At 41.7% G+C, this 24,595-nt stretch overlaps 1 protein-coding gene across 6 annotated transcripts; it reads left to right on the forward strand.

The window, feature by feature from the left end:
• The first annotated feature begins 467 nt into the window (after nucleotides 1–467).
• PANX2 (pannexin 2) lies at nucleotides 468–22,276 on the forward strand. 6 transcript variants are annotated; one of them, XM_032688485.1, is made up of 5 exons: nucleotides 468–906; nucleotides 1,248–1,549; nucleotides 17,105–18,556; nucleotides 19,517–19,590; nucleotides 20,427–20,534. In XM_032688485.1, exons 2-4 carry the CDS (start codon nucleotides 1,324–1,326, stop codon nucleotides 19,546–19,548), a joined length of 1,710 nt encoding a protein of 569 aa, XP_032544376.1. In that variant the 5' UTR covers nucleotides 468–906; nucleotides 1,248–1,323; the 3' UTR covers nucleotides 19,549–19,590; nucleotides 20,427–20,534. The 6 variants fall into 6 exon arrangements, 5 of the variants coding, with proteins under 5 accessions (XP_032544376.1, XP_032544373.1, XP_032544374.1 ...); XM_032688482.1 differs by lacking the exon at nucleotides 19,517–19,590 and having other exon boundaries at nucleotides 20,427–22,276; XM_032688483.1 differs by lacking the exons at nucleotides 468–906; nucleotides 19,517–19,590 and having other exon boundaries at nucleotides 1,350–1,549; nucleotides 17,052–18,556; nucleotides 20,427–22,276.
• The last annotated feature ends 2,319 nt before the right edge of the window (nucleotides 22,277–24,595 follow it).

The raw sequence follows: 24,595 nt of genomic DNA on the forward strand, positions 1-24,595 counted from the left end.
AGCATCAGGAAGGGTTTTCTAATGGCAGCACCTAAATCCTGACGTGTTTGCAGGTCCAAGACCCTCAGGGCACAGACTGCTCGGGTGCGGGTTCCCCTTTCCCTCACCACCACCCGCTCCATCGCTGTGTACCCGGGCCTGAGCTCCGCTGTGCGCGCGGCGGGGCGGGCGGGGGGACGAAAAGGGGAAGGTGCCCGAGCCTTCTCCTGCCGTGGCCACCCGTTCCCGCTGGGCCCCTCCAGGCCCTCTCTCTCCCAGCCCTCTCCTAGCCGCCCCCGCCGGCACTGCGAGCCGTGCCCCCCGGGCCGCGCGACGCATGCGCGGTGCGGCCGGCGCGCGGTGGCTCCTGCAGGGACGCGGCCGCCGCCGCCGCCGCGCGGGGCCGCCACCGCCGCCGCAACGTGTTGCGCTCCGCAGCCCCGCATGGGCTGTGCTCTGCCTCTGCCTCTGCCTCTGCCTCTGCCTCTGCCTGTGCCGCACCGCCTGCGCGGCCGCGGCGCTCCTGGCCGCCCTGCTGCGGCCGCGCCCGGCGCCGCAGGCTCCAGCTGCTCGCTTTGATGCCTTAAAGGACCTCTGCAGTTCATTCCGGGCTGCTCTCGCCGCCTCCTCCTGCTTCTCCTCCCCTCAGCCGCTGCGAGCCCCTTCTTGAACTGCTCCGCGCGTTACCGCCGATCTGTGCAGGCGGGCATTTCCATGCGAGCGCCAGCCGCCCGCTGCTGTAACCAGCATCAGCACGTCATCCGCCTCCCGCTCCGCACCCGGGGCGATTTTATTACTCCTGGAGGTGCAGGGACATTTTTTCGGCAGGAAGGTCCAGTATAACTTTATTTGCGGCGTCCGCTGTTCTGTACCAGCCATCGGTTTCGCTCAACATCCTCCGGGAGCCGAGGGAACCGAAGTTGCCAGGTAAATGCCCCCTTCCTTCTCTGCAGCACTTAGGGAGGCGGCTCCGGTCTGCCTGGTTGCATGGCTGCGGCGCCGCTGTTGTACAGCGCGGGTTGCGAAGCGGAGGCAGCGTTTAATGGCACAGCTGTCACCGGCACAGCTCATGTCGCCGCCCGTCTGTCATGACACGTCCCCGCAGGGCTGCGGGGAGCGGAGGCTGCCGTGCCCTGCACAGCTGCCGCCGCCGGATCACCCCGGCCCGCCCGCCCCGCGCTGCCCGGGCCGGGGGAGCGCTCGGTGCCGCTGCGGCAGCGCAGCCCGGCCGGGCGCCGCCGTCACCGCTGTCGGTGTTGTCCCCGCAGGCCGGGCGGGCACCGCCCGCAGCCAGCCCGTCCCCGGGGAGGCCCGGCGGCGTGAGGCCGCCCGCCGCCGCTGCTTATGCAACACATCATCGATAACCACCCCGACATGGCCACGGCGCTGCTGGCAGGCGAGAAGCTGAAGGAGCTCATCCTGCCGGGGCAGCAGGATGACAAGGCGGGTGCACTGGCGGCTCTGCTCCTCCAGCTGAAGCTGGAGCTGCCCTTCGACCGCGTGGTCACCATCGGGACCGTCCTCATCCCCATCCTCCTCGTCACCCTCGTCTTCACCAAGAACTTTGCCGGTAAGGGCGGAAGGACGGGCAGGGCCGTGCCCCAGTGGCTGCTGAGCGGGACCATTGGTGCTGAGAGGTGCCTGCCAGCCCTCGCCTGGGCAGGCGGGGACGGCGGCAGGGCGGCAGCAGCCACTGCCTGAGAGCCACCTGTGCCCAGGACGCGGCCTCTGCCCCTCGCCTTGGCGGGCAGGGGAGCGGTGTCGACGTGGTGGCCGCTCCCTGACGGGGGCAGGCGAGCGGTGGGCAGGGGTCCCCAGCCACCCTCCGGGGCACTGACCTGCAGGGAGGTGTCTGCTGCCGGGCAGCCGCTGGGAGCCAGCGTGGGTGACACAGGGTGCAGGTTAATGCTCCTTGAGGTGGATCCTGAGCAGGTCCTAAGCTGGACCCTGGCTGGCGTCAAGCATTGTCCTGTTGTTACTTCAGACGTCTACAACATGAGTGTTAACTGGCCTGCTAGGGAGAGGCTGATACTGTATATGGAGCCATGTGCACAATGTGCTTTGCCATATTATCGCAGTGGAAATCACCGGTGTCTCTTCTTCTTGAGGGCCTACATCTTGCATACACCCAGTAACAATTTAAAAAGCTTGGTTTGATTGCCTGTCACCACCAGTCTTGGAAGGTCACATTTTGATGAGCCTTGAAAATTAGTGATCCAGTAAACTGTTATGACACCTTTTGGGCCACTACCACATATGTAAACATTGTTTTGCTTTGTGAAGTATAGGCTTGATGAGTGTAGCTGCCAGCGCATGACTGCTTTTAATGTCCCTTAAAGCTCCATACTGAAGATCCATGGGAAATTATTAGCATAATAATTTCCATCCATATATGGGATGGACCTGGCACTCTGTACCTTGTGAGGTTGGTAAGAACGTCCCTGCTTTGGGATTGACTTCCAGCACTTAATATCCCTAATACTTGTTTTCTTTATGAGATAAATCACCTAGAAGAATAACTGCTTGCAAATGGAGTCTGGAGGTTTTTCTTAGTTAAAACTTTTTCAATTTCCCTCAATTTTTTAAAAAATACAGTTATTTAGATCAAGATTTAGATCAGCCACACTTAATAGAGCCTCATTTTTGGATGGTCATCTGGGGGTATCTTGGAGAAACCAAGTTTACAGGGCACGTGAAAACCAACTCTTCATAGCAACTGAAAGACAGGATTCAAGGTCACCTTTGGGGACTCTCTGTGGAATGCAAAAGTTTTATGATCCTTTCCTCTGTAGAGAGGTAAGCTAATAGAGTGCATCCTTACTTGTATATGTGCTTTCATATTGTTTGAGATGTACAGTTTTGAACCTCAGTAGGCCTAAACTCAACCTTGGGTGCAGGCAAGGTCATGTCCCCCTTCATGTGTGTTCCTTTACATAGTGCTTCCTAGCAGAAGCCGTTCAATGACTCACTGCTTGTTCAGACAGCAGTAACTTGCTCCATATGAACTAGTCATCTGAGACTGCAGATTGTGGAGGAAGTGTCAAGTCTAAGAGACTCACATTTATACAGTGGATGTCCCTCTGCACAGCTAAACTGTGGTCCTCACACATACATGGAAGAAAGGGAGTCTACTGAATTTACTTGCATCTGCCTATATTTCTGCAATTGAGTTTATTTTGTGCTGTGGGAGACTATTCTCTAGGCTGACAGTTGCATTCCAAATTTGTTTTTCAGAAGGGCTTAAGGCAATATCACTTATGTCTACTTATGGACTGTGTATTCTGCTTTGACCCAGTAAGAGCAGTAGCCTATTGTATCCTGCCAGGGCAAAGTTTATAAGGCATCGCAGAAAACACCCTTATGTCTCTGGGAAAACGTGGATAACATTCTTCCCTCATATGATGTCATGTGTTTGTTCAGATAGTCTGCAGTTAGAAAAATAATATGAGAAAAAAAGAAAAAAATTGCAAATACAAGAGAATGTAATATAAAAACTCTAAGGGTCTGACAAAACTAAATAGATTCTTTTTCAGGGTTGAGCCAAAGAGTTTGGGGTTAGTAGATTCAGTTCTGCTTCCACAGAGTTCAAGAGCAAAACTTTTATTAGTTTTAATGTGATCTGAATCAGATGTCACTCTTTAACAGAACAGTTTTACTCAGCCTGCTTTAATAAGTCAGGCTTGTCCAGACACACTGACACTGGAAATAACAGTTCAGCTGGATACATGCTTACTACTGATTCTGCAGTTTGTGTTTTTTCACACATGCACTGTCACTGATCTTAAAAAACATCTAACTTTGCTTTGGATACTGCTCCTTCTGTGCAATTTAAATAATAGGTATGGAAGTTCAAACTTTACTGATAAAATTGAGTAAGGTGTCTACTGCCCCTTTGTTGTGAATATCACAGTAACTTCCCAAACTTTCCTTTGGGCACTTGTATGCTTATCAGATACTTATTGTTGTTCCTCTTTCTGTTAATGATGTCCAGCGGGAAGATACCATCATACCACTAAACTGAAAACAACCCCCTTTTCTGGGGGCTGTACCATCCTATTTAATCAGTACTGGTAAAGCTTTTGGAACAATGATGCATGCACTCGAGACATAAAAGTGTAGTTGTCTAAAAGCAGTGGTTTCTCACAAAACTTTTTTGCTGAGCACTTAAAGAACCTGCATAATGAGTGGGTAGAGGAGATAAGAACCTCTTATTTCTCTGATCTACCTTTTAGCTTATGTCAGTGAAAAGTGTAGCTTAAAGCTCAGTCAAGAACAACTGTACAGTCTATGTAACAAGTGTGGTGGCAGTTGCTTGGCCAAGCAGTATGGGTGTCCTCCCCTGGGGGTGTGCAGAAGGCACCCCATCATCATAGGAAGCCTGGGCATCCCAGGGCAGCAGTAAGTCTTCTGGCACCAGAGGCTGCAGTGAAGCATGTTTGAAAGCAGAGTTCAGCCATGCAGCAGAGGACAAAGAAAGAGCATGTTGTTTATTTAAAAGATTGTAATTAACAACCTTAAAAATCATTATGTCTCTAGTATAATATATTATGTAGTGTATAGGCCAGAGATAGAGTTATTTATTTAATTTTGTTGGTTTAGTGCAATCATTGTTTAGGTAAATTCATATGCTCTTCATGAAAGTGATTTGTTTGCCCTTGCATTGGAGTGTTCTGATCTTTACATGTCTTTTGAGAAATTAAGTGACAAATTACTGCTTTAGTAGCATAAAAGGCAAGACCTAATTGTTTAGTAGATACTATGCCGATTTTTTGGATAAATCACAATCCATCTGAACGTAATGCTTTACAGAAGACTTTAAATTAGGTATTGTGCTTTTCTTCTATTACATGTATCATAAAATCATAGAATGGTTTGGGTTGAAAGGGTCTTTAAAGATCATTTAGTCCAACTACCTGCCATGGACATGGGCATCTTCCACCAGATGACGTTGCTCAAAACCCTGTCCAACCTGGCCTTGGAAAAGGACATCCACAACTTCTCTGGGCAATCTATTTCAGTGCTTACCCCCCCCCCCCACAGTAAAGAATTTCTTCCTTGAGTCCAGTTTAAAACCATTGTCCTGTCAGTACAGGCCCTGCTAAAAAGTCTGTCTTAAAAGCCCCCTTTAAGTACTGCAAGGCTGCAATAAGGTCTTCCTGGAACCTTCTCTTCTCCAGGCTGAACAACCCCAGCTCTCTCAGCCTGCCATCGAAGTACTCCATCCCTCTGATTGTTTTCATGACCCTCATCTGAACTCACTCTAGCAGATCTTTCCTGTGCAGAGGGCCCCAGAGCTGGATGCAGGACTGCAGGTGGGGTTCTCAGGAGAAGAGAGTAGAGGGCCTCAGCCTGCTGGACATGCTCCATGTTATGCAGCCCTGGATGCTTGATGTCTTTACAGTCTTACTCAAGGTTAAAAAAGGGCTGTCATCCTTGGTTTGCTTTAGCCTTATAAATGAATCTGTAACATAACCAAATTTTATCGGGAGATAAGATTTTGTTTCCAAACTTCAATTCTAGATGGCAGTGCATTTGGGGTGCACTTGAGCTCTCTGCAGAGTGAAGAGCGTACACACTTCTAGGATGTGCTCCTGAAAGTTAAATTCAGGCTGCAAAGGAGGCAGTAAGAGTTTGACCATTGATTTCAGTGGGGACAGGAGTTCACTCTGATGGCTGAAGTAACATGATTCTTTCAGTGGCCCTCACTTCCTAAACTTTTTTCATAAGAGGAAAGTCACTCAGCTAACCTCCTACATTGTTATTTCTGAGTCTCTTAATTCTCCTTTAATGTTTTTCAAGCAAACCAGTGTGATTCCAGAAAGGACACCCCTAGAAAGTTAATTAAAATAAATCCATGTGCCATATTTATACTGGGCATAAGATCATCATGAGATCATCATTTAGAAGAGATATTCAGCTACCCAACACAAAGAAAGCCCACACAAGCACACACAAGAGAAGAATGAATATTGTTTACCTTTCTAAAACTCACCTGTGAACAAACTTGATGTAAAACCTGCACATCCTCTGTTTAGGGCCAATGTATGTTGACCTCAGGGATAATAAGGAAAGTTTTTGAGGCATTTTTCTCTGACCAAGTGGACATTTGTGAATGGAGAGTTCAGATTTCATAGTACTGTGCTGTCCCAGGGCATAAATAGGTGATTATACCAGGTACTAGCTGGTGGTGAAGCAAATTTTGAGCCTGTAAGTATAGGTTGTCACTTTTGTCTCTTCATTTTAGCTGCATTGGAGCCTGCTGGATTGTTCCCTTTCCTATGATAAAAGTTTTGATGTTCTTTTTATTTAAAGTGTTTCCTTGTTAATGTAAGCCAGCCTTACGTTAATATTTGATGAAAAAAATGGTAAACCACCAAACTTTTAATTAAATGTTAGTAGGTAAGGATCTCAGTTATGTAGTTCTAGTCCACCTACAGTTTGTGTTGGATTTCGGCAGTGGTTTTTAATTATAATGTTTCAGTATTTCCTATCAAGACATGATCAGTCTGGAGTGGTACGGATCTAGATAAAAAGGGATTAGTCCTTTAAAACACTGCCTTACCATTTTCACTTCCTTTCCAAAATGCACAGAATGTGGAGTATTAGACAGCAACATTCATTGCCAGTTTGAAGTGGGTCTGTTAGATGTGCCATGAGTTTTTCATCCTTTACTCTCCCTGTTTTTACCATGGTACTAGTATGCACAAGCCACAGCTACAAGTAGGATGCTGCTGGGTCAGCAAGTGCTGTGTTCTGTCCTCCCTGACTGGCAACAGTGCTACAGGTGGCAGCCTTTTGTAGTGAGGTGTCTCATGGTATTTTCTGAACTTCCAAGACACTGTTCTACAATCCAGTAGTTCAAGAGATACTTGACTTTCATGATGTGCTGCTTAATTTGTTTGTATCACTTCGTGTTTAGTGAGTTGTTTAAATATTCCAGTTCAGTGTTGTGCCGGGTCCAGAAGCAATGCCATCAGTAATGTCTGTGGGAAGTTCTTCGTGCAAGGGACCAGAGAGTGGTGGACCCTAAAGGAGAATACATTGCTGCTTTTGTTATGTGTTATCTCCACAATATTGAAGTATTTTGGTTTCAAAACTGGTGTGGTCAAAGCATTGCTAAGTAATATCCCTCTTGTACAGTGCCTCATGCTTTCTATTTACAGTGAATTTTTCTTTCCATATTGCAGTCATGTTTGCTTTTCTCTCAGAAGCTGTTAAATACCAGTACTTTATTAAAATAAAGCAAAGCAGTCATCTAGTTGATTTTTATACTTTAGTCAAAAGCCAAGCTGTGGCACTGATTTCTGTGCTAGGTTTATAAAACAGTGCCTACAAAATACAAAAAAAGTTACTCAAAAATACTGTATTTCTGTGTCTCTTAGCAGTTACATAGCTCAGCCTCTACCATCCTTCTACTAAAAAACTTTCATGACAAAGCAATGGAAAGAGACAGTAAGTTAAATGACTGAAGGGTCAGTTCAAGTTTTTGTGTTTTATTTTCTGTTTTGTAATGATTTACATAAGCAATGCTTACTTCACTGTGTAGTACAGTATATGCATGAGTTCAATGTCTTCTTTGCTTTTCACGCTACAGTATGGTTGAAACAGTATATGCTGCAGATTTCTGTATTATGAGATAGAGTTTTATTTTGTGTTTTTGGTTAGCTTTTCTAATTTGTATTTCTGTTTCAAGTTGTGGCAGGATATTTTCATATGCTTACTTAGGTGACTTATCTAATAGATAACTTTTGATCTGGTTTTCCATTTTTTTCTCTTCAACTGCACTTAAAACAACATACAGTAAGAGACTAAAGACAGAGTTTTTCCAAGTGATTATTCTTAGTGCTAAGAGTACAGGGCCAGAATGTTTTGTGTACCTGATGACACCAGTGCAGAAATTGTTTGTGAGGCGATATTAGCAGAGAAAAGAGAATTTGAGTAGTGTCTCATTACCATTAAGTGCTTTCTAAGCACGTATTCTTAAAAAGGATTAAATGATACAAGCATGGGCTGGCTACAGTTCAGCTGCTGCTGTTTGCATTGCTGATGGGATTTTTCTGAAGAGTAAGGGCAGTTTACTCACATACAAACACGAGGTGTGCACAAGATATACATGCTGGGACTTTGCGAGTTTTGATAATTTAAAGATTTGCAGTTACACAGGTGAATGGTAGATAGAAAGTATTCTTGAGGAAATACATGAGCAATACATGTGTAATCACTGAACTGCAGTTCCTAGCAGCTACAAATATTTTCCTGTCATAAATTCTGTTTCTCGAACTTCATCGACACACATACATCATGTTTTGTTATATAGTCCTTAAAGACCCTGTTTGCGCTACTAACCCCTTCATTTTTTCAAGTGTCATATATGTGAAGGGGTCCAAAATGTGGATGAGTTTTATCTTACTGCATCCTTTCAGATAACCAACAATTTGAACAGATGGTCAAAAATATTTTTGTGTAAGAGCTACTTAATTTATTCACCTTTTGTCAAAGAGGAAAATTTATGAATAAATAAGGGTAAGGTTGAGTCTGTTTTTTAAACCTACCCTGAGTCGTTTGAAGCTCTCTGTTGTCTCTAAACTAGATAGAAATCATACATCCATGATGCAGAGGAAATCTCAGCTTGTGTGGTTTCTTAGAGCTGTAAAACTCTTCAAGAAGAATCTGCATCGTCACTGAGTTACTTGGGTTCTGTCAGTATTAAAAATAGCTGCAGTAGGCACCCTCAGTAGGTATACATGTTTAATTACAAAAGCAGAATAATTTTGCAGTAGGCCGGCATGATTTGTGTAGAGGTGCCATTTGTTTTACGTGATACAGGATTTGTTCTAAGAAAAACATTTAATTCAGTGCAGATATTTACATCATTGGGGATTTTGTCCCAGGCATGTATTATACTCTTGCATTTGAACTGGGAAATGCAGCAGTTCATTATGATAGCAAGGTTTGGGGATTTGTTTGCTTTTCTTTAGTGGCACCGTGCCTGTCATGCAGATTCACGGTTGCTGGAGCAGTGCTGCAGCCAGGTGCTGAGATGTATGGTGTTTTTTGCAGCTTAGAGCTCAGTGACTATTTCTGGAGCATTTTGGTTAAATGCTCAAATAGTTATTTCACATTTTGAGGTTGGGGTACCTTATCTTCTGAAAGATCCATATCTCTTCAGGAGGTCAGGAGACCTCCACGCTGGAACTGGCAGAGCCCCTGGGAGCTGCCAGTTCTCCTGGCTCTGCTGTGATGAATCAAAACAGTTGTGATACATTACAAAATCCAATTTCTCTACACATGGAGGAAACAGTTTTCCAAAAAGCAGTAGACTGGCCACTTCTGCCCTATAAATACTATGTTATTAAAATAATATTATTACCTAATGAGTAAACTATTGGTCTTTTTCCTCTTTTTCAGTATGAAGTTTTCTGGGTGCTGTGATTATGGCAAGAGGTACTTAATACAAGCCATCTTTTTTATTTCTAGTCATTAAATAACTGTGGTGCAATAGAACAAACCTACTGTTTCCTGTTGCTTCCCGTGGTTGTATTTTGCATTTGATCCTTGGTTTAGGAAGCCACCCCTGTCTATGTATCATCAGTTTTACTGGATTTTCGTAATTCATTTCACTTCGGCATTTATTCTTGCAGTTTTCTTTAGGTATTTCTGTAGTCCACATTACCATAATGTCTGTGTAGTTGCTTTGGAGTTCCATCTCTAGAGGACAATTGCCCAACATTATTTTTTTAATCTTTGGAAAACATTAAAACATTATTTTCACACCTTACCACTTCTACTATGCGGAAGATCTGTACATCACCAAAATTCCTCTCACCTCCTCATGTAAATGCTAAATTTAGAAGTAAATGTTATTCAGATCTCTTTTGTAGGACTGCCTGCATGGCTGAATTTCATTAATTATGTTTTGATGAATACATTCCTTTAGATTCAGATCTAACCTTCCCTCAAATCTTGGCGTAATACAGAGCTCTTTGTACAATCACAAGCATTGTCATTTCCTTCCAGGTGTTTTCTGAATGCTCACAGAGCTCTTTTGAGCACATAAAGAAATGCTGCTAGTGAAGTTCAACAATACAGTCACTATAAATAAGCTCTCTTTCCAGTGTTGTTACCACTATCCTGCATGGCCATCACATGGTGGATGATAGTTCATCACTGAGGAAAATTCCTCTATAGGAGCAGCCGAATGGATTTCACTTAGGTGTCTCTGCACCTTCTGCATAAGAGTTGTGGTTTCTGGAATAACCTTCTCCAACAGCCTTCAACATATCAGCCAAGTTGGAGTAGATACCTTTTTCTCCTGACAAACCTGGGCAGGTGTTACAAGTCTTTAAGCCTCAGATTGCTGGTAAGGGAACTTCAGCATACCAGCTACTTTTAGAAGAGCCAGTGTTTATTACATACAGGGAATATAGTTCTGTAAATTTATATATACACCAGGAAAGTGCATTGCTAATTTATTGATTCCGCAGATCTAAAATGTATGCAGTTCAAGCAACAGTCTTGCAAGCAAAAAAAAACCAAATTGGAAATACAGGGACACCTGCTGCAGCCCTTGTACTGCAGTTACCCCTATGGGTGACCCATTACCTATACATCTTTGAAGCTGCTTATTTACTTCTTACTCATTATGATTAATCCTTGTAGAGTATAGGCCAGTAAAACTTAATAGGAGCAGTGGTTTCCTATCTCATTTCTTTAGGGACTTTCTTTTCAAGATATTTTTCTTAAACAGGACAAGTGGTTTCAGAGATTGGGCAAAAAAGGCTATACCTTACCTTGCTGATCATGGAGAAATTTGTACCTTAGGAAGACTTCATGGTCATGGAACCTGTATTCAGATTTGGAAGGAATATTCCCTAAGAAGGCTAAAGGTATTGTCTTTTTGTTTTGATAAAAGTAATAATTCTTAGTAATTAGCTTGCTGAGTTAAGGCTTACTTTGATGGATGTTTTCTTATTCATATGACTAAACTTAGTTAAATAGGACTGTATGACTACAGTTGATACACAAAAATAGTGTCAAGGATCCATCCCTATGCTGTACTAATTTCTAACCTTTAAATAAAGTAGTTGAAATAAACTAGTTAAGGGAGCTTTTCCTTTTGCTGTCAGTTAATTCGGGTATTAGCCAGCATTTGTTAAAATCACATTCGAGGCAGAATTACATATTCCCTGTGGACTATGTAACTGAGATGGAAAACATGTATACTGCTTAGATAATGTTTTACTTTCTTAGCCTACATTTGCAGCCTTAGTAACATGAATGTTTTTTATCCATTTTTTTTTCAGAGAGAAGAGGATCCAGGACATTTCTTCTTTTCCTTTTAAAAATTGCTGAGAAACTACTAAATAAATTATTTCTGTTTCTTAAAATAAACAGTTTGCTACCTGCTTTCTTGTGCCTTTTAGTACCCAAGATGAATGAGGCATGCATATAAGATTGCTTACATATATGTAACACAAAGTAAGGACAGCAGTATGATTAGGAATACCCTTGTATTTATACTGCCATTTATTGCTGAATTCAGGGAGTTTCTAAATTATTTTGTCTGTTAGAAACTTGTGCACTGGGAATGATGGGCAGGGAGATTCGGAAATTCTACCTAAATGTTGAATTACTCCTTAGAGACAAGTGGAGAGTACAAGGAGTGCTTCAGAGATCTTGTCTGGCTTGCCATCTTTTCTTCATAAGCAGGTTGGGGACAGGTCTGAGGATATTTAGCAGCCTTCTTCAAGAAACAGGTGCCAGTTGCTAGGAAGCACTAGGCTAGGGTGAGTCTAGAGTATATTTGACTCAGTAAGTGCACTTACCTGATACTTAGCTCGGATCTCCAGTATGAGGGTTTAGGCACTTGTCATGGGGCTAGGAGATCCAGCCTGTTCCACAGCCTTTAAGCACCAGTTCTGCTGCCTATACCCATGTAGGGCCATGGTGGTCAGGCTGAGTATTTACTTCTAGATCCTTGAAGAACTTTTTGCACAAGAGTCATACTTACCTTTCCCTTGGTGTAGCAAGCACAAGAATTTTCATTTTTTTTTCATATTTGAATTACATTTTCTGAAAACTTTCTTTTTTTTCTGTCTGTGATTACAAAATTGTACTGTTTCTTCTGCATTACTGATGTACTGCACTGGAATCCTGAAATCATGCAATTCAGTTGGAAGATTAATGAGGCGTGATTTCTTTTTCCAGAGTAAATTCTAAAAGCTGGAGGCCACAGGAGACATACACAATTTGTTATTACCGATTATATGTTGCTTTGGGTAACTATACTTCATTCCACTGGGAATGCAGTAGGTGTAAAAAGTCATTTGTCCTGTTACATAGGGGCCTATACTGTTTATTACTAATATTTTCTTACTTTGTAATGCCTACCAAAGCATCTAAATTTGTTGTCCGTATTTATTTAAATAACTTTTGCTCATAATAATATTTTAGAAGCTTGAAAGTGACCCCACTACAGCATCAGTTCTTCAAAGAGAGATGCACATGCCAGATTTTATGCGCTGTGAGTAATCCCATTGGCTTCAAGGGAAATGCCCAATGCTTGAAGTCACCTAAGTCTTTTTAGGAGCAGGTCTTACTTTTTATGCTGTTGAATGCTAAGAGATTGCCATTGTTGTCTTTATTTTTAAGGGGCTAGTGAATGTGTTAGGTGCAATTCACTCAGTTTCCCGGGAAGACCTGTAAAAACTTGCATGGACAATGGAGAGTGATAGATACCTATGGCTTCACCATATTTTCTTGACAGCGTTGTTTCAGCATACCATAACCCAGGTCACATTTTTTGCAAGGTGTTTCATGTTATAGATAGGCAAATATACACACACATATATGTGCACACACACACTCAGGGCTTCCTTGTTAAACTGTGCTGCTGGTATCTCTTCCTTCGATTGAGGTGCAATACTGAGGCCTGAGCTCAATGTATGTCAGTGTTGAACTTCATATTCTGGCATGCAGTTAACACATTTCTGTAGGTGCACCTTCAGACTTTGAACCTACTGAAACTTTACTATGAGCATCAGAAGTAAAAGTTTTTCAGTAAGCCATCACATTTACTGTGGAAAAGTTGAGTTTAATATTCCATCCACCAATAACAATGGCAGCTTAGTTACCTTTATTTTGCCTTTGCTAGAAATGCACATATGGGCAAATCATAGCTTCATGTCCACCCTTAACCACCTTTTCATCATTGTTTGGAACTGGCAAAAGATTATTTTGGAGATGATGACCTTGCTTTCCGGATTTTCTTATAGGAATTTCTGTCCCTTAGGCTCACAGGACTGTAGCTTTCAAGGAGCAGAGGAATAGATTATTTTTATAGGCTTTAGACTAAACAACATTGAGGGGATGACCAATCCACTCAGCCATAATAATGCTCCCTAAGCTTTAAGAAAAATTTCTTTACAGGACCTTACTCTATTGTATTTTCCTACACAATTGAACAGCCATGCCATATGCAATTCAACTGCGGAGTCTCAGGAAAAAGCTGTGTTTCATGGTGACTGGAATGGTTATATGAAAAAGAAGCTTCCCAAACTGCTTGAGGATTTTCAGGGTGAAATAAGAGTATCAGTTGAAAGTTGAAAGCAAATACATTTTTTAATATTACTCAAGCACAAGTCCTGTGAGGAGAGGCTGAGGGAGCTGGGGCTGTTCAGCCTGGAGAAGAGGAGGCTCAGGGGAGACCTCATCACTCTCTACAACTACCAGAAAGGAGGTTGTAGCCAGGTGGGGGTTGGTCTCTTTTCCCAGGCAACCATCAGCAAGACAAGAGGGCATGGTCTCAAGTTGTGCCAGGGGAGGTTTAGGTTAGATATTAGAAAGAATTTCTTTACAGAGAGGGTGGTCAGACATTGGAATGGGCTGCCCAGGGAAGTAGTGGATTCTCCGTCCCTGGAGATTTTTAAAAAGAGACTGGATGTGGCACTTAGTGCCATGGTCTAGTAACCGCAGTGGTAGTGGATCGAGGGTTGGACTTGATGATCTCGGAGGTCCCTTCCAACCCAGCTGATTTTATGATTCTGTGATTCTATGATCCTGTGTCAGAGCTATGATTTTAACAGTCTTACAACCTTTTTTTTCATACTACTTACATATCAGGAGAATACTGTTAAAAAAAAAAAATTGATCTGCTGTGTCTTCTTGAAACTGTATTAGAAAGGGCCCTCACTACTAAGTGAGTTATAGGTGTGAGGAAAACTTGTTACTCTGCTGTCCTCATCAGATCTGCATATTGAGATCCAGCTGTATGTTTTTGCCAACTTTCATAACAAACAAGATTAGTTATTGGCATAATGTTTTTTAATTTATTCATGATTGACACAGGTTGCAGTAGAGGAGAAACAGTTCCATACCGTACTATAATGGGATCAAACACCTTCAGGGTGTTTGTTAAATGCCAGGTTAAATGCTGCCATCACCTAAGAGGTAACATTCACAAAAACTACTCAAACTTGGTGTCGATCTGGCTTGGCAGTTTCTTGTCAATGAAGAGAGAGACAAGCTCTTCCTACTGGCAACACCTAAATGAGTATTTTGCTTTGAATCAGTTTGGAAGGGAATTCCTCACTTCCATTGTCTGGAGCATATTCTAGAAGAGTGAGCTTCTTAAAGCCAATGCTATGCTTTGTAAATCAAGTCCTATGCTGAGAGGGTTAAGCTAAATATCCCTATGAAATAACTTTACCTGAATTAGTGGCAAAATGTAAAATGACATTTGCTGTCTCTACTGGTTGGGACAGCTCCATTTTGTAGCCTGTAATGCAGCTGGTCAGTCCAAACTGGAGTTGTGAAGCTCTTCAGCCTTTTTTCTCTGAAGCAGTGGCAATGGATAGGGTGCAGCATTAATCTCTTAATGTAACTGTTCAATGTAAATGTAAATGTTAAGACATTTTGTTTCTTTTTTTTATTTATAAAATAAATATATATTGAATTGTTGTATAAATATACAGTTTTGGCAAAAGTCACTCTAGCTTTCAGGTCTCAGTGAACAGAACTGGAAGAACTGTTCAGTTTATTTGACAGTAGCAACTGATACATCAATCAAAAAATAATCCTTATGAGTGATTAGTATGAATACTTGTTGCTGTCTTCTGAAGTATTCGTGATGTTGAGACCTAGGAGAAATGAACCCATGTATGCCACAGGAAATTGGGTTTCCTATTGGCAAGTTCACCCAATTAAAAAAATTTCTACTTATGAGAAATGTAGCATACTGCTTTTTTTATTTCCCCATGGGAACATTTTCACATAGGACTCTGTCTGGTCTCCTGAGAAATCCCACAATAAGTCTTTGATAGAAGGAGATGAAATTTTTTGTATGCATCCCTTCATGGGTAGGGTTCGGAGGGCATGTAAATTACCGAAACCAAGGGACTCAGTGAGCATTTTTCTTGTAACACGTCTGTAAATACACAAAATAGTCTAAATGGGAAGCTGTGTAACTTTGGAGTGCTTTAAGCTCTCCTCTGAGATTGAACTTAGATCATTTTAAAATAGTCTTCAGAAGTGATATTAAAGAATTTGCAGGGCTTATTCACTGTGCATACTGTCTTGGGTAGCAGCATTTATTCTGTCAACTCTGTTTAAATTGATAGTATTTTTAGAAAAGAATTCTCACTGAATCACTTTTAAAAAAAAAAAAAACAACGGAATTTTTGTGCAGTTCTCAGCATGTAGATCTCTGTAGGTCACAGAAGAGGTTTATACCAAGGGGGGTTTGCCTGCATATTAATTTTTAATATTCTATTTATTGTTATCAAACAACATGATACTTTATTTTTTTTATTATTTTTATGATTAAGAGAACAGTGCTACCACTCTCTTCCGGTGAGCTGTTCTTGATCTGAATTGTAAACTACATTCAGAACTGGAGCAGGCTTGGTGTTCTTGAGTGATTTTCAAGTCAGAAGAACATGCCTTCTCCCTATGGGTCTCATTTTGGGAGGTTTTTTAAAGGTATATCAGAACACTGTAAAATATAGTCCCTTTGTTCTACCAACCAAAACATAAAAACATGATCTTCCTCTTTGAATAGGGTTTCTTCATAATGGTCATTGTTCTTTAGGCAATTAATGCTGCTCTAGCTTTCACAAGGTTTTCTATCTTTCTTTCATGTATTGCTAGAAAAATCTGATTGTATAAGAACATAATTTATCTACCAGGTCAAGACAAAAGTCCTTTTATCCCACCATCCTGCTGATGATGGTAAAAAAAAATACTTATTGAGAAGTGTTAAAATAAACAAGTATACAGTGTAATTTGCTTTGATAAACCCTTCCACCCTCCAGCAGCCTGCAATTAAACATTTCTTGAGAGAAAAATTGCATCACTGTGTATTTAATAATCCTTGCTATAATTTTTCTCCTATTACTTTGTCTGATTGCTTTCTTGATCCGCAGTATTTGTTTCTTCCATAATACTGTATGACAGTGAGTTCCACCATTTAATTACATGTTGTGTAAAAAAACCAGTGTTACAGTTCCTAATGTAGAATTAAATTTCCATAGCAAGAAGTTGGTAACACACCAGATTCTGTCCTGATCAATCACACTTTAATTCAAGAATGTTACCTAAGAGGGATACAGTTGACTAAATCCTTGTTTGTCGTAAGTTTCAATTTTTTTTACCATATCAAACGAATGGACTTTGTTAATAAGTATTAAAAACATTGCTTTCGGCTACATCTAACTTTTTTCTATTTGGAAGAATATTTAGCTGGGGTGAACCTTAAATTTCATCTAAATTTCAGCATTTGCATGGAACATCCTCAGCTACTGACCATGTAGTGAATATCAGGTCTCTTAGCTTTGCAGAGTTCAGGTCGCAGTTGGTTAGGATATTGTTTTCAGAGATTTAATTAAACCAAAAGACATATTTCTTGCTGACATTTTTAGCTCAGGTTCATTCTAAAACTTCCAGGTAAAAAGTTTGGCCTTGGGCTTTGCAAGGATGTGTGCAGGCTAAGCTGGTTAATAGACATGGAGGGCTTAATGCTCATGTAAAGATACGGTAAAATAAAATTGATATAATTTGAAATGTTTATTTTCCAGAGCTCCTTTTGTAGGTTAAATGCACAGCAGTGACTTTTCTCTCTGTTATACAGAGGAGCCAATATACTGTTATACACCACACAACTTCACCCGCGATCAAGCCTTGTATGCCAGAGGATATTGTTGGACAGAATTAAAAGATGCCTTGCCAGGAGTTGATGCCAGCCACTGGCCCTCCTTGTTTGAGCATAAGTTCCTACCTTATGCACTGCTGGCTTTTGCTGGGATAATGTACATTCCAGCTCTGGGCTGGGAATTTCTCGCCTCCACCCGGCTGACTTCAGAGCTTAATTTTTTGCTTCAGGAGATTGATAACTGCTACCACCGTGCAGCTGAAGGGCGGGCACCAAAAATAGAGAAACAGATTCAGTCCAAAGGCCCAGGGATCACCGAGAGAGAAAAAAGGGAAATTATTGAGAATGCAGAGAAGGAAAAAAGCCCTGAACAGAACTTGTTTGAGAAATACCTGGAAAGAAGAGGACGAAGTAACTTTTTAGCTAAGCTTTATCTTGCAAGGCACCTATTCATCATCTTTTTAAGCATCATACCAATCACATACTTATCCACCTACTATGCTACACAAAAGCAAAATGAATTTACATGTGCTCTAGGAGAGCCTCCAGACAAAACTAGCAGCTCCAAATTGCACATCAGAGTGAACTGTAAGCTGCCGTCTGTCCAGCTCCAGCGGATTATTGCTGGTGTAGATATTGTTCTGCTCTGCTTCATGAACTTGATAATCCTCATCAACTTAATTCACCTCTTCATATTTCGGAAGTCTAACTTCATATTTGATAAACTGAACAAAGTTGGAATAAAGACCAAGAAACAGTGGCAGAAGTCCCAGTTTTGTGATATCAATATTTTAGCCATGTTTTGTAATGAAAATAGGGACCACATAAAGTCATTGAACCGTCTGGATTTTATTACAAATGAGAGCGATCTGATGTACGACAATGTGGTACGCCAGCTGCTTGCAGCATTGGCCCAGTCCAATCATGATGCTACTCCAACTATGCGTGATTCAGGCATCCAGACAATAGACCCAAGTGTTGATCCAGCAGACATTGATGCTAATGAACAGCTCATCATTAAGAGACCAAGGAAGAAGATGAAATGGATCCCGACTACCAATCCCCTTCCTCAGCCATTCAAGGAACAGTTAGCCATTATGAAGGTTGAAAACCATAAACCTGATAAACCGAAGCCTGTGAGGAGAAAAACAGCAACAGACAGCCTTATAGCTCCGTTGTTAGAGTCTGCTGCAAAAACCTCACAGCAATCGTCCACTCATAAAACCGAGCCAAGTGCTATCCCAAGCACAAGCAGTGAAAAAAAGCACACACGGCACTTTTCCTTGGATGTTCATCCATATATACTTAGTAGCAAAAAACCCAAGCCAGAGGTTCAAGCCATCCCCTCAATGCCCACATCAAAAAGCCAAGAGGGTGGATTTTTAAACCAGGAAGAAAATGTTGTAGTTCACGTTACCTCCTCTCTCAAAGGTACAGTATGCCATAATGCCCATACCACCTCCACAGACCATAATTTGCATAGCAATCTTCAGGAACTCAAAGTTTATCTGAACGGTTTGACTTGCCTTGCTAGATTTTGGGATAGCTAATAATCTCAGGGCTTACAGGTCTCAGAAACAGAGGTTCTCTCTCTTAAAGAGCTATGTGGAGGGTAAGGATTATTACAGTAGAGCTGTACAAAACAGGATGCAGGCTGTTGATGTGGGTAGTTTTTTAAATGTAAGCATGACCACTACAAATGTGGTCATGCCTTGCCAAGGAAATGAGCGTTTGGCCCCATGATACCCTTCATTCTCCACCAGCACCTGGCACATTTCAAACATGCCTTATTTTCAAGTCATATGGAAACTTCCATGGTAGATGAGCAGTACTCTGATCAGTAATAGCCCCTCAGGAGCATGTGGGAGACTAGTAATGGCAGTTAAAGCTGCCTGTAGAACGAAAATTTCTAACTACCAACTCTTACTGGTTGGCATGTGTTTGTCACCTAGGAAGTCACAACTCAGCTCGTTGACATTGTCCTTCACACAAGAGATACTTTAAATTGTCCTGTGTCTCATGGGGACCAGAAGATTGATAGTCTGAAGTGTGGGTGCTGGTCAGGGATTCAGGATTTCTGCCATTCCCTTCCTGTGTGGCCTCACAGGAGATGCTCTTTCTGTGCCTCAGTTTCCTATGTGTTTCCTGGAAAGCCTGTCCCTGTCTTAACTCAAAGGAGTGTTTCAAATATATCAATAATTGCTAGGTGCTAGAGTGATGAGGAAAGCCATTTGAACATTAAGAAAAGTGATAGATCAGTAGATAAACTGATAGACAGATATCTTCTTGTTTATTTTTGTAAGCTACTGACATAAGAAAGAAGCACTATGCAGTTGAAGTTACAGAAAAATCTGTATGTACTTAAAGCAATGGCTCTCATCTCATTACAAGCTAAGACCTCCCTCTGGGCTTCGACAGACTGACATCTACCGTCACCCCACTGCCCAGCAAAGAAGTGATTTGAGGTATAAAAGTTTCTGTCACTTCCGAATCCCTATGCTCCTTAGAGCCCTCCAACTCCCCAATATGCATGTGAGCTATTCTACAGCATTCCTTATCCAGTTACCTGCTGTGATTTCAACTCCTCAAAACTACTGGGGTTTTCTGGTCTCAATTACCTTTATCTAAATTAGTGCTTTAATATTTTAAGGGCAAAAAATAATTACAGGAGTTTTGGGGCTCTGTGACTCCCCATTTGCATTAAAAAATTTCAGCTTTGTTTTTGAGTTAGACCTACATTGCAGTCCGTCAGGTAAGGTAGACTTATAATTTCTGGAAAGAGACATCAGTTAATGTCAAATTGCTGAGTTCTTTCTAAAGACAAGTGGCTTACAATATGTAACCACTAGTTTTTCCCATTGAAAGTACCAGTGCCTTTTGTATTCCATCCTGTGGATTTCAATAGTCATAATGTTTGTCAAAACATTAAATCATAACATTTATAAAACACCGGCCATACTGTAGAGGGGAATAAAATATATTTTTCAGTTGTTTTTTTCATCATTTTACAAAAATATCATTCACATAAGAAAGCATGAGCATGCGTAAAATCAGCCAGATTTACAAACCCCATTTGTTGTTTGTTCTGTTTCCCTGAGCGTACAACCCTGTTGTTTTGAAACAGTCCTGTTGGATTTCTCAAGGGTTCCCAAGAAAATTCAGCTCAGGGTCCACTTCTGATCCCACTGAAATTGGTGGCAAACCTGCCAATGACTTTTTTTGGTTCAGGACACTCCTGACTGAGGGACTGGAAGGATGACAGTCTACCTGTCCTTTAACTGGCTGTTTTGTTTTCTTCTAGACACCCCTCATCCTGCAAAAGAGATCCTATACTCATCTGAGACATGCAGAACTGTGCCTGCTGCTGCAGCTTTTGTCACGTGTAACCACAACCATATAGCCACAACTGCTGCTGCCACCAGTATGGCTTTGAACCAGGTCAAACCAGAGCCAACACCTGCACTGAACTGCAACTCAGCCCACCCTTTGCTGCACATCAACACACTGTACGAGGACCATGAGGAGGAGGTTTCAAACATAATGGACAATGGGATTCACTCACCGACTGACACGGGGGAAATTCTCTCCATCCCTACCCCAAAGCAGATAAGGTTGGCAACGTTTGACGAGCCAATGGCAATCGTGAGCTCAGTGGAGTACTGAAGGCCCCAGGCTGCCCAGCTGGCCCCTGTGGCTGGGCCCGAGACCACTGCAGTGCAGAACATGGTCCCCCCAGCAATGCAACTCACTGCATGAGCATGGAGAGTTTTCACACAGACTATAGCTTCTGCTGATAACACCAAACAGTTTTTCAGGATCACTTCATGAGCACTGTCAGTTATTTGCGAAATAGAATAAAGAAAATCTGGTGGAAATAGACCTTTAACACTAAGACAACCACTAGCTCTAGCTCTAAACTATAGCTTCCTGATTTAAATGGGAATTAGCACAATTTATGAACATTAGGAGTGTGATGGCTTGCCACAGCAATTTTAGTGAGTGTTTAAATCCTTTGCATTCAGAATTACTGATTAAAGTTAAAACAACATGGAGGTGAGGTATACTTTTTTAATGGCAGCAGTTAAATAAGAGTTCTTTTCTAAGCAGAGAGGATTTTTTTTTTTAAATTCAGGATTCTGAAAAAATTATATGCAAGCAAAATTTGGTTTTGTTTGTTTCTTTAGCTCACTGATGTTGGGCTTGATGGAGACTTAGCTGAAAGGGCCTTACTACCACCAGCATTTAAGTGCAAAAAGATTGATACACTCAATCTCTTGCATTTATAAATGAAAATACCTGAAGTATGCCCCGCCCTTTAACATGCTTATATGTTTGATGGAAGATGATTAAATTAAGAGTTTATTTTTTTAACTATATTTTACCATGGAAAAAATTACTTTATTAACTTTTCAAACCAGGTGTTACTTTTAACAAAATGTGTAGAAGAGAGTCATTGTAGCTGCTTATTTTTTCATAGTGTATTTATGAACCAGGTTAGAAACTTTCATGGGTGCTTCACTGATACGAAAAATCTTATGGAGGTCATTACAAAATATTTTACAAAATATGAAACCAGCAAACCTGTTTTCAAATAACACACAGTTAAAGTCTATGAATTTAGTTCTGCAGATTTGGCTAGTCCTTGATTCAGCAAACACTTAAGGCCATGGGTGACACTGAAATGACTCGTGTAAAGCTAAGCACACACTGAAATGGCTTTGCTGGATCCTGGCTCTAGTGCAGGCAGACAATAATCCTGCAGTATGTGCTATCACTCTGATTCAATATTTGCCATCCTTGGCTCAAAGCACATCTTCATGCCCATCTTCCTATAATTACGGCATGTGTGATTTAATAGAAAACTATAGTATAACTAAAATATCTATTAAAAGTGTGTCATGCAATAACCATTCTCAGCAAAATTATAGTGAAACAAAAAGTGACTGTGTTAAAATAATATTCCTAGCTGCATTCAGAATTACAAACTGTGTGTGTTTGCTTCAAAATTATGTATAATGGTAGAAAAAAATATGCAGCACAAATATGGGACTGAAATCTTGAGTTTATTTTTAATTTATTACCTCAGACATGCATATATTATACCAATATTTAATGAAAATAGCACTGAAAATAAATACCTATTATTCTGAATATTTTAATGTGTACTACTTCCTAGCATAGTTTTACAACACACCTCTAAAGCAAGGTAACCGAGATTCTTGTCAGTAGATCCCTAGGGCTGGATTAGTGTGAAATGACAACGAATGACCTGTGTATACTTATGAGGCAGGTTTATTTTAAAACAATTTGGTTGCAATGGAAAGGAGGTAGGTAGCCATTTGGGTTCTTTTCTATAAAATTATGAAGAAAATACATAAGAAGAAAGAGAGAGAAGGAAAGGACAAAAATACATAGTGAAGAGGAAAGATGTCACCACCCATGGATCCAGCAGCGAGACTTGTTCAGTGCAATTTCAATGTCTGTGTCAGAGTCATCATGGCAGTCTTGATCCATTGGGGTTAGGGCCCACACAACAAAAGAGTTCGACAGCTTACATACTTTCAGGCTCATGTGGGAATGCCCCAGTAATTCCTCAGGGGAGGGGTTTTCTTCAACAGTCTTTGGTGGTTTGTGGCCCCTTCTAATGACATGGCCACTGTTTGGCCCTTCTTCTAACTGTTCCAGTTGTACCTCCTTCCTTAGGGAGAAATACCTTCAGGCTGGCATGTGAATGCCCCCCGTACCTCCTCTGGGAGGGAGTTTTATGCTGTCAGCCTTATCAGGAGAGGGGGAATTGGCATGATAAAAAGCATTACCCCTCCTCCACAGAATCTGCTTCTTATCGACCTTTTCCCTTATGTGGCAGGAAAACACTTTGTTTAAAACATCAGTCCTGGTTTATCAGGGAAATGATAGCAGGGCTCAACCAGCCCATCCAAACAAAGTTCTGTCCAAAGTTCTGTCTTAGTTACATACAATTGGGATTTTATGATAAGCAGTGTGCAGGACATGTGATTCACATAATGTAAAGCCACCATTCCCCCTTACATCAGTTGTGCCCAGCCTTTTTGGCCTGAACAGCCCAATACCAAAACAGCAACAAGGCACAGGATGCATACTGCAGACAGGGAAGGGGGGTTAGGCACAGCTGGAGGACCTGGCAATAACACCCTGAGGTCTTGGAGCAGTGTGGCATGGAGCTAATGGGGGACATGGAGTTCGATCCAGGGCAGCTGGGAGATGATGACTGCAATGGCTCCTACTGGCTTGTCTCCTTTCAGCCCTGGGAAAAGTCACCCATGTGACTTTTTAAATAACAAATCTGCACCTGCATAGTCAGGGTCTTATTCTACCCAAGGTACAGGAGGAAGCTTCCACAGCCAAGGAGTGGGGCATCACCTGTGATGGGACTGCAGGCAAGGTCTCTGCTGCCTGATGGGTTACTGCCAGTCACTCAGAGTCACCCGAAAGCAATGGCACGGAGTCTGGAGGTGAGTAAAATGCCCCACTACATCCTATTCATTTAGATGAATACTGTAGTTAGAATTCATTTTTTAGACAAATTAAAACCATTATAGTTCAGGACTTTAGTTAAACACCAATAAATATTTAGAAAAAATATGGAAAATTGCCATACGACAATCATGAAATTCTTAATAAAGGCAAAGTGAAAGAATAGGACCTGGAGGCCAGTTTTAAAGCTATTTAACTCCCTTATACCACTGTACTTTCAACTGCCAAAGGCAGTGTGGTGAATTTCTTCCTGGTTGCAGCAGCTCAGCTGACAATGTTACAAATGTATGGGGGAATCCTTGAGGTTGCCTTTCCACTATCCACTTGGTACCATTAGGCACTGCATCAACCATACAGGTTCTGTAGCTGAAGTGATATACCAATATATGTACATACCAGTATCAGGAAAAGCAGACTGTCTCAAAACTAAGGATCTGAACTTGAAAATGTTCAAGTTGAAATGTACTTTGAAAATAGCTACATTCAATAATTGGAGGGAATTTCATTATGCAGAAAATGTAGAGCCAGGTTCTCAGGCATGATGACCTCATGAGGCAGAAGAGTTGCCCACTAAGGTGCTTGTGTTTTGTATTCATTCAAGAGCAGGACTCAAGTCACTGTCATTGTCTGTGATACTGCTGGTTGCTGGTTTCTATTGATTTAGGGTCTGTTGCTGCCCCTGTAGAAATCAATATTGTGTTTGACTGGACTGACTTAAAGAAAGAAAGGAAACCATATGGTTTTCCTCATCCCTGGGACAAGTTGAACTCACAGAACACCCACTTTACTCATCTTTACCTGTTCTGTTACAGGAGCATTTGCACCATCGTCTTTCATAAGGCTGCGGATGTCGGGCACTCAGCTCTGACTGTTAACACAAGTAACTACTTGATAAGGGCAGGATGGTAGCCTAGACACGGTGTTTCAACAACCAAACAAGTAGGGAGCAAATGCAGC

Source organism: Chiroxiphia lanceolata, chromosome 5 (assembly GCF_009829145.1).
Source record: "Chiroxiphia lanceolata isolate bChiLan1 chromosome 5, bChiLan1.pri, whole genome shotgun sequence".
Taxonomy (NCBI): Eukaryota; Metazoa; Chordata; class Aves; order Passeriformes; family Pipridae; genus Chiroxiphia; species Chiroxiphia lanceolata.

Coding starts and splice junctions, on each gene's coding strand:
- PANX2 (XM_032688482.1), top strand. CDS start 1,324: ATGCAACACATCATCGATAACCACCCCGACATGGCCACGGCGCTGCTG. Junction 1,550..17,104: donor CTTCACCAAGAACTTTGCCG/GTAAGGGCGGAA, acceptor TCTGTTATACAG/AGGAGCCAATATACTGTTAT. Junction 18,557..20,426: donor CGTTACCTCCTCTCTCAAAG/GTACAGTATGCC, acceptor GTTTTCTTCTAG/ACACCCCTCATCCTGCAAAA.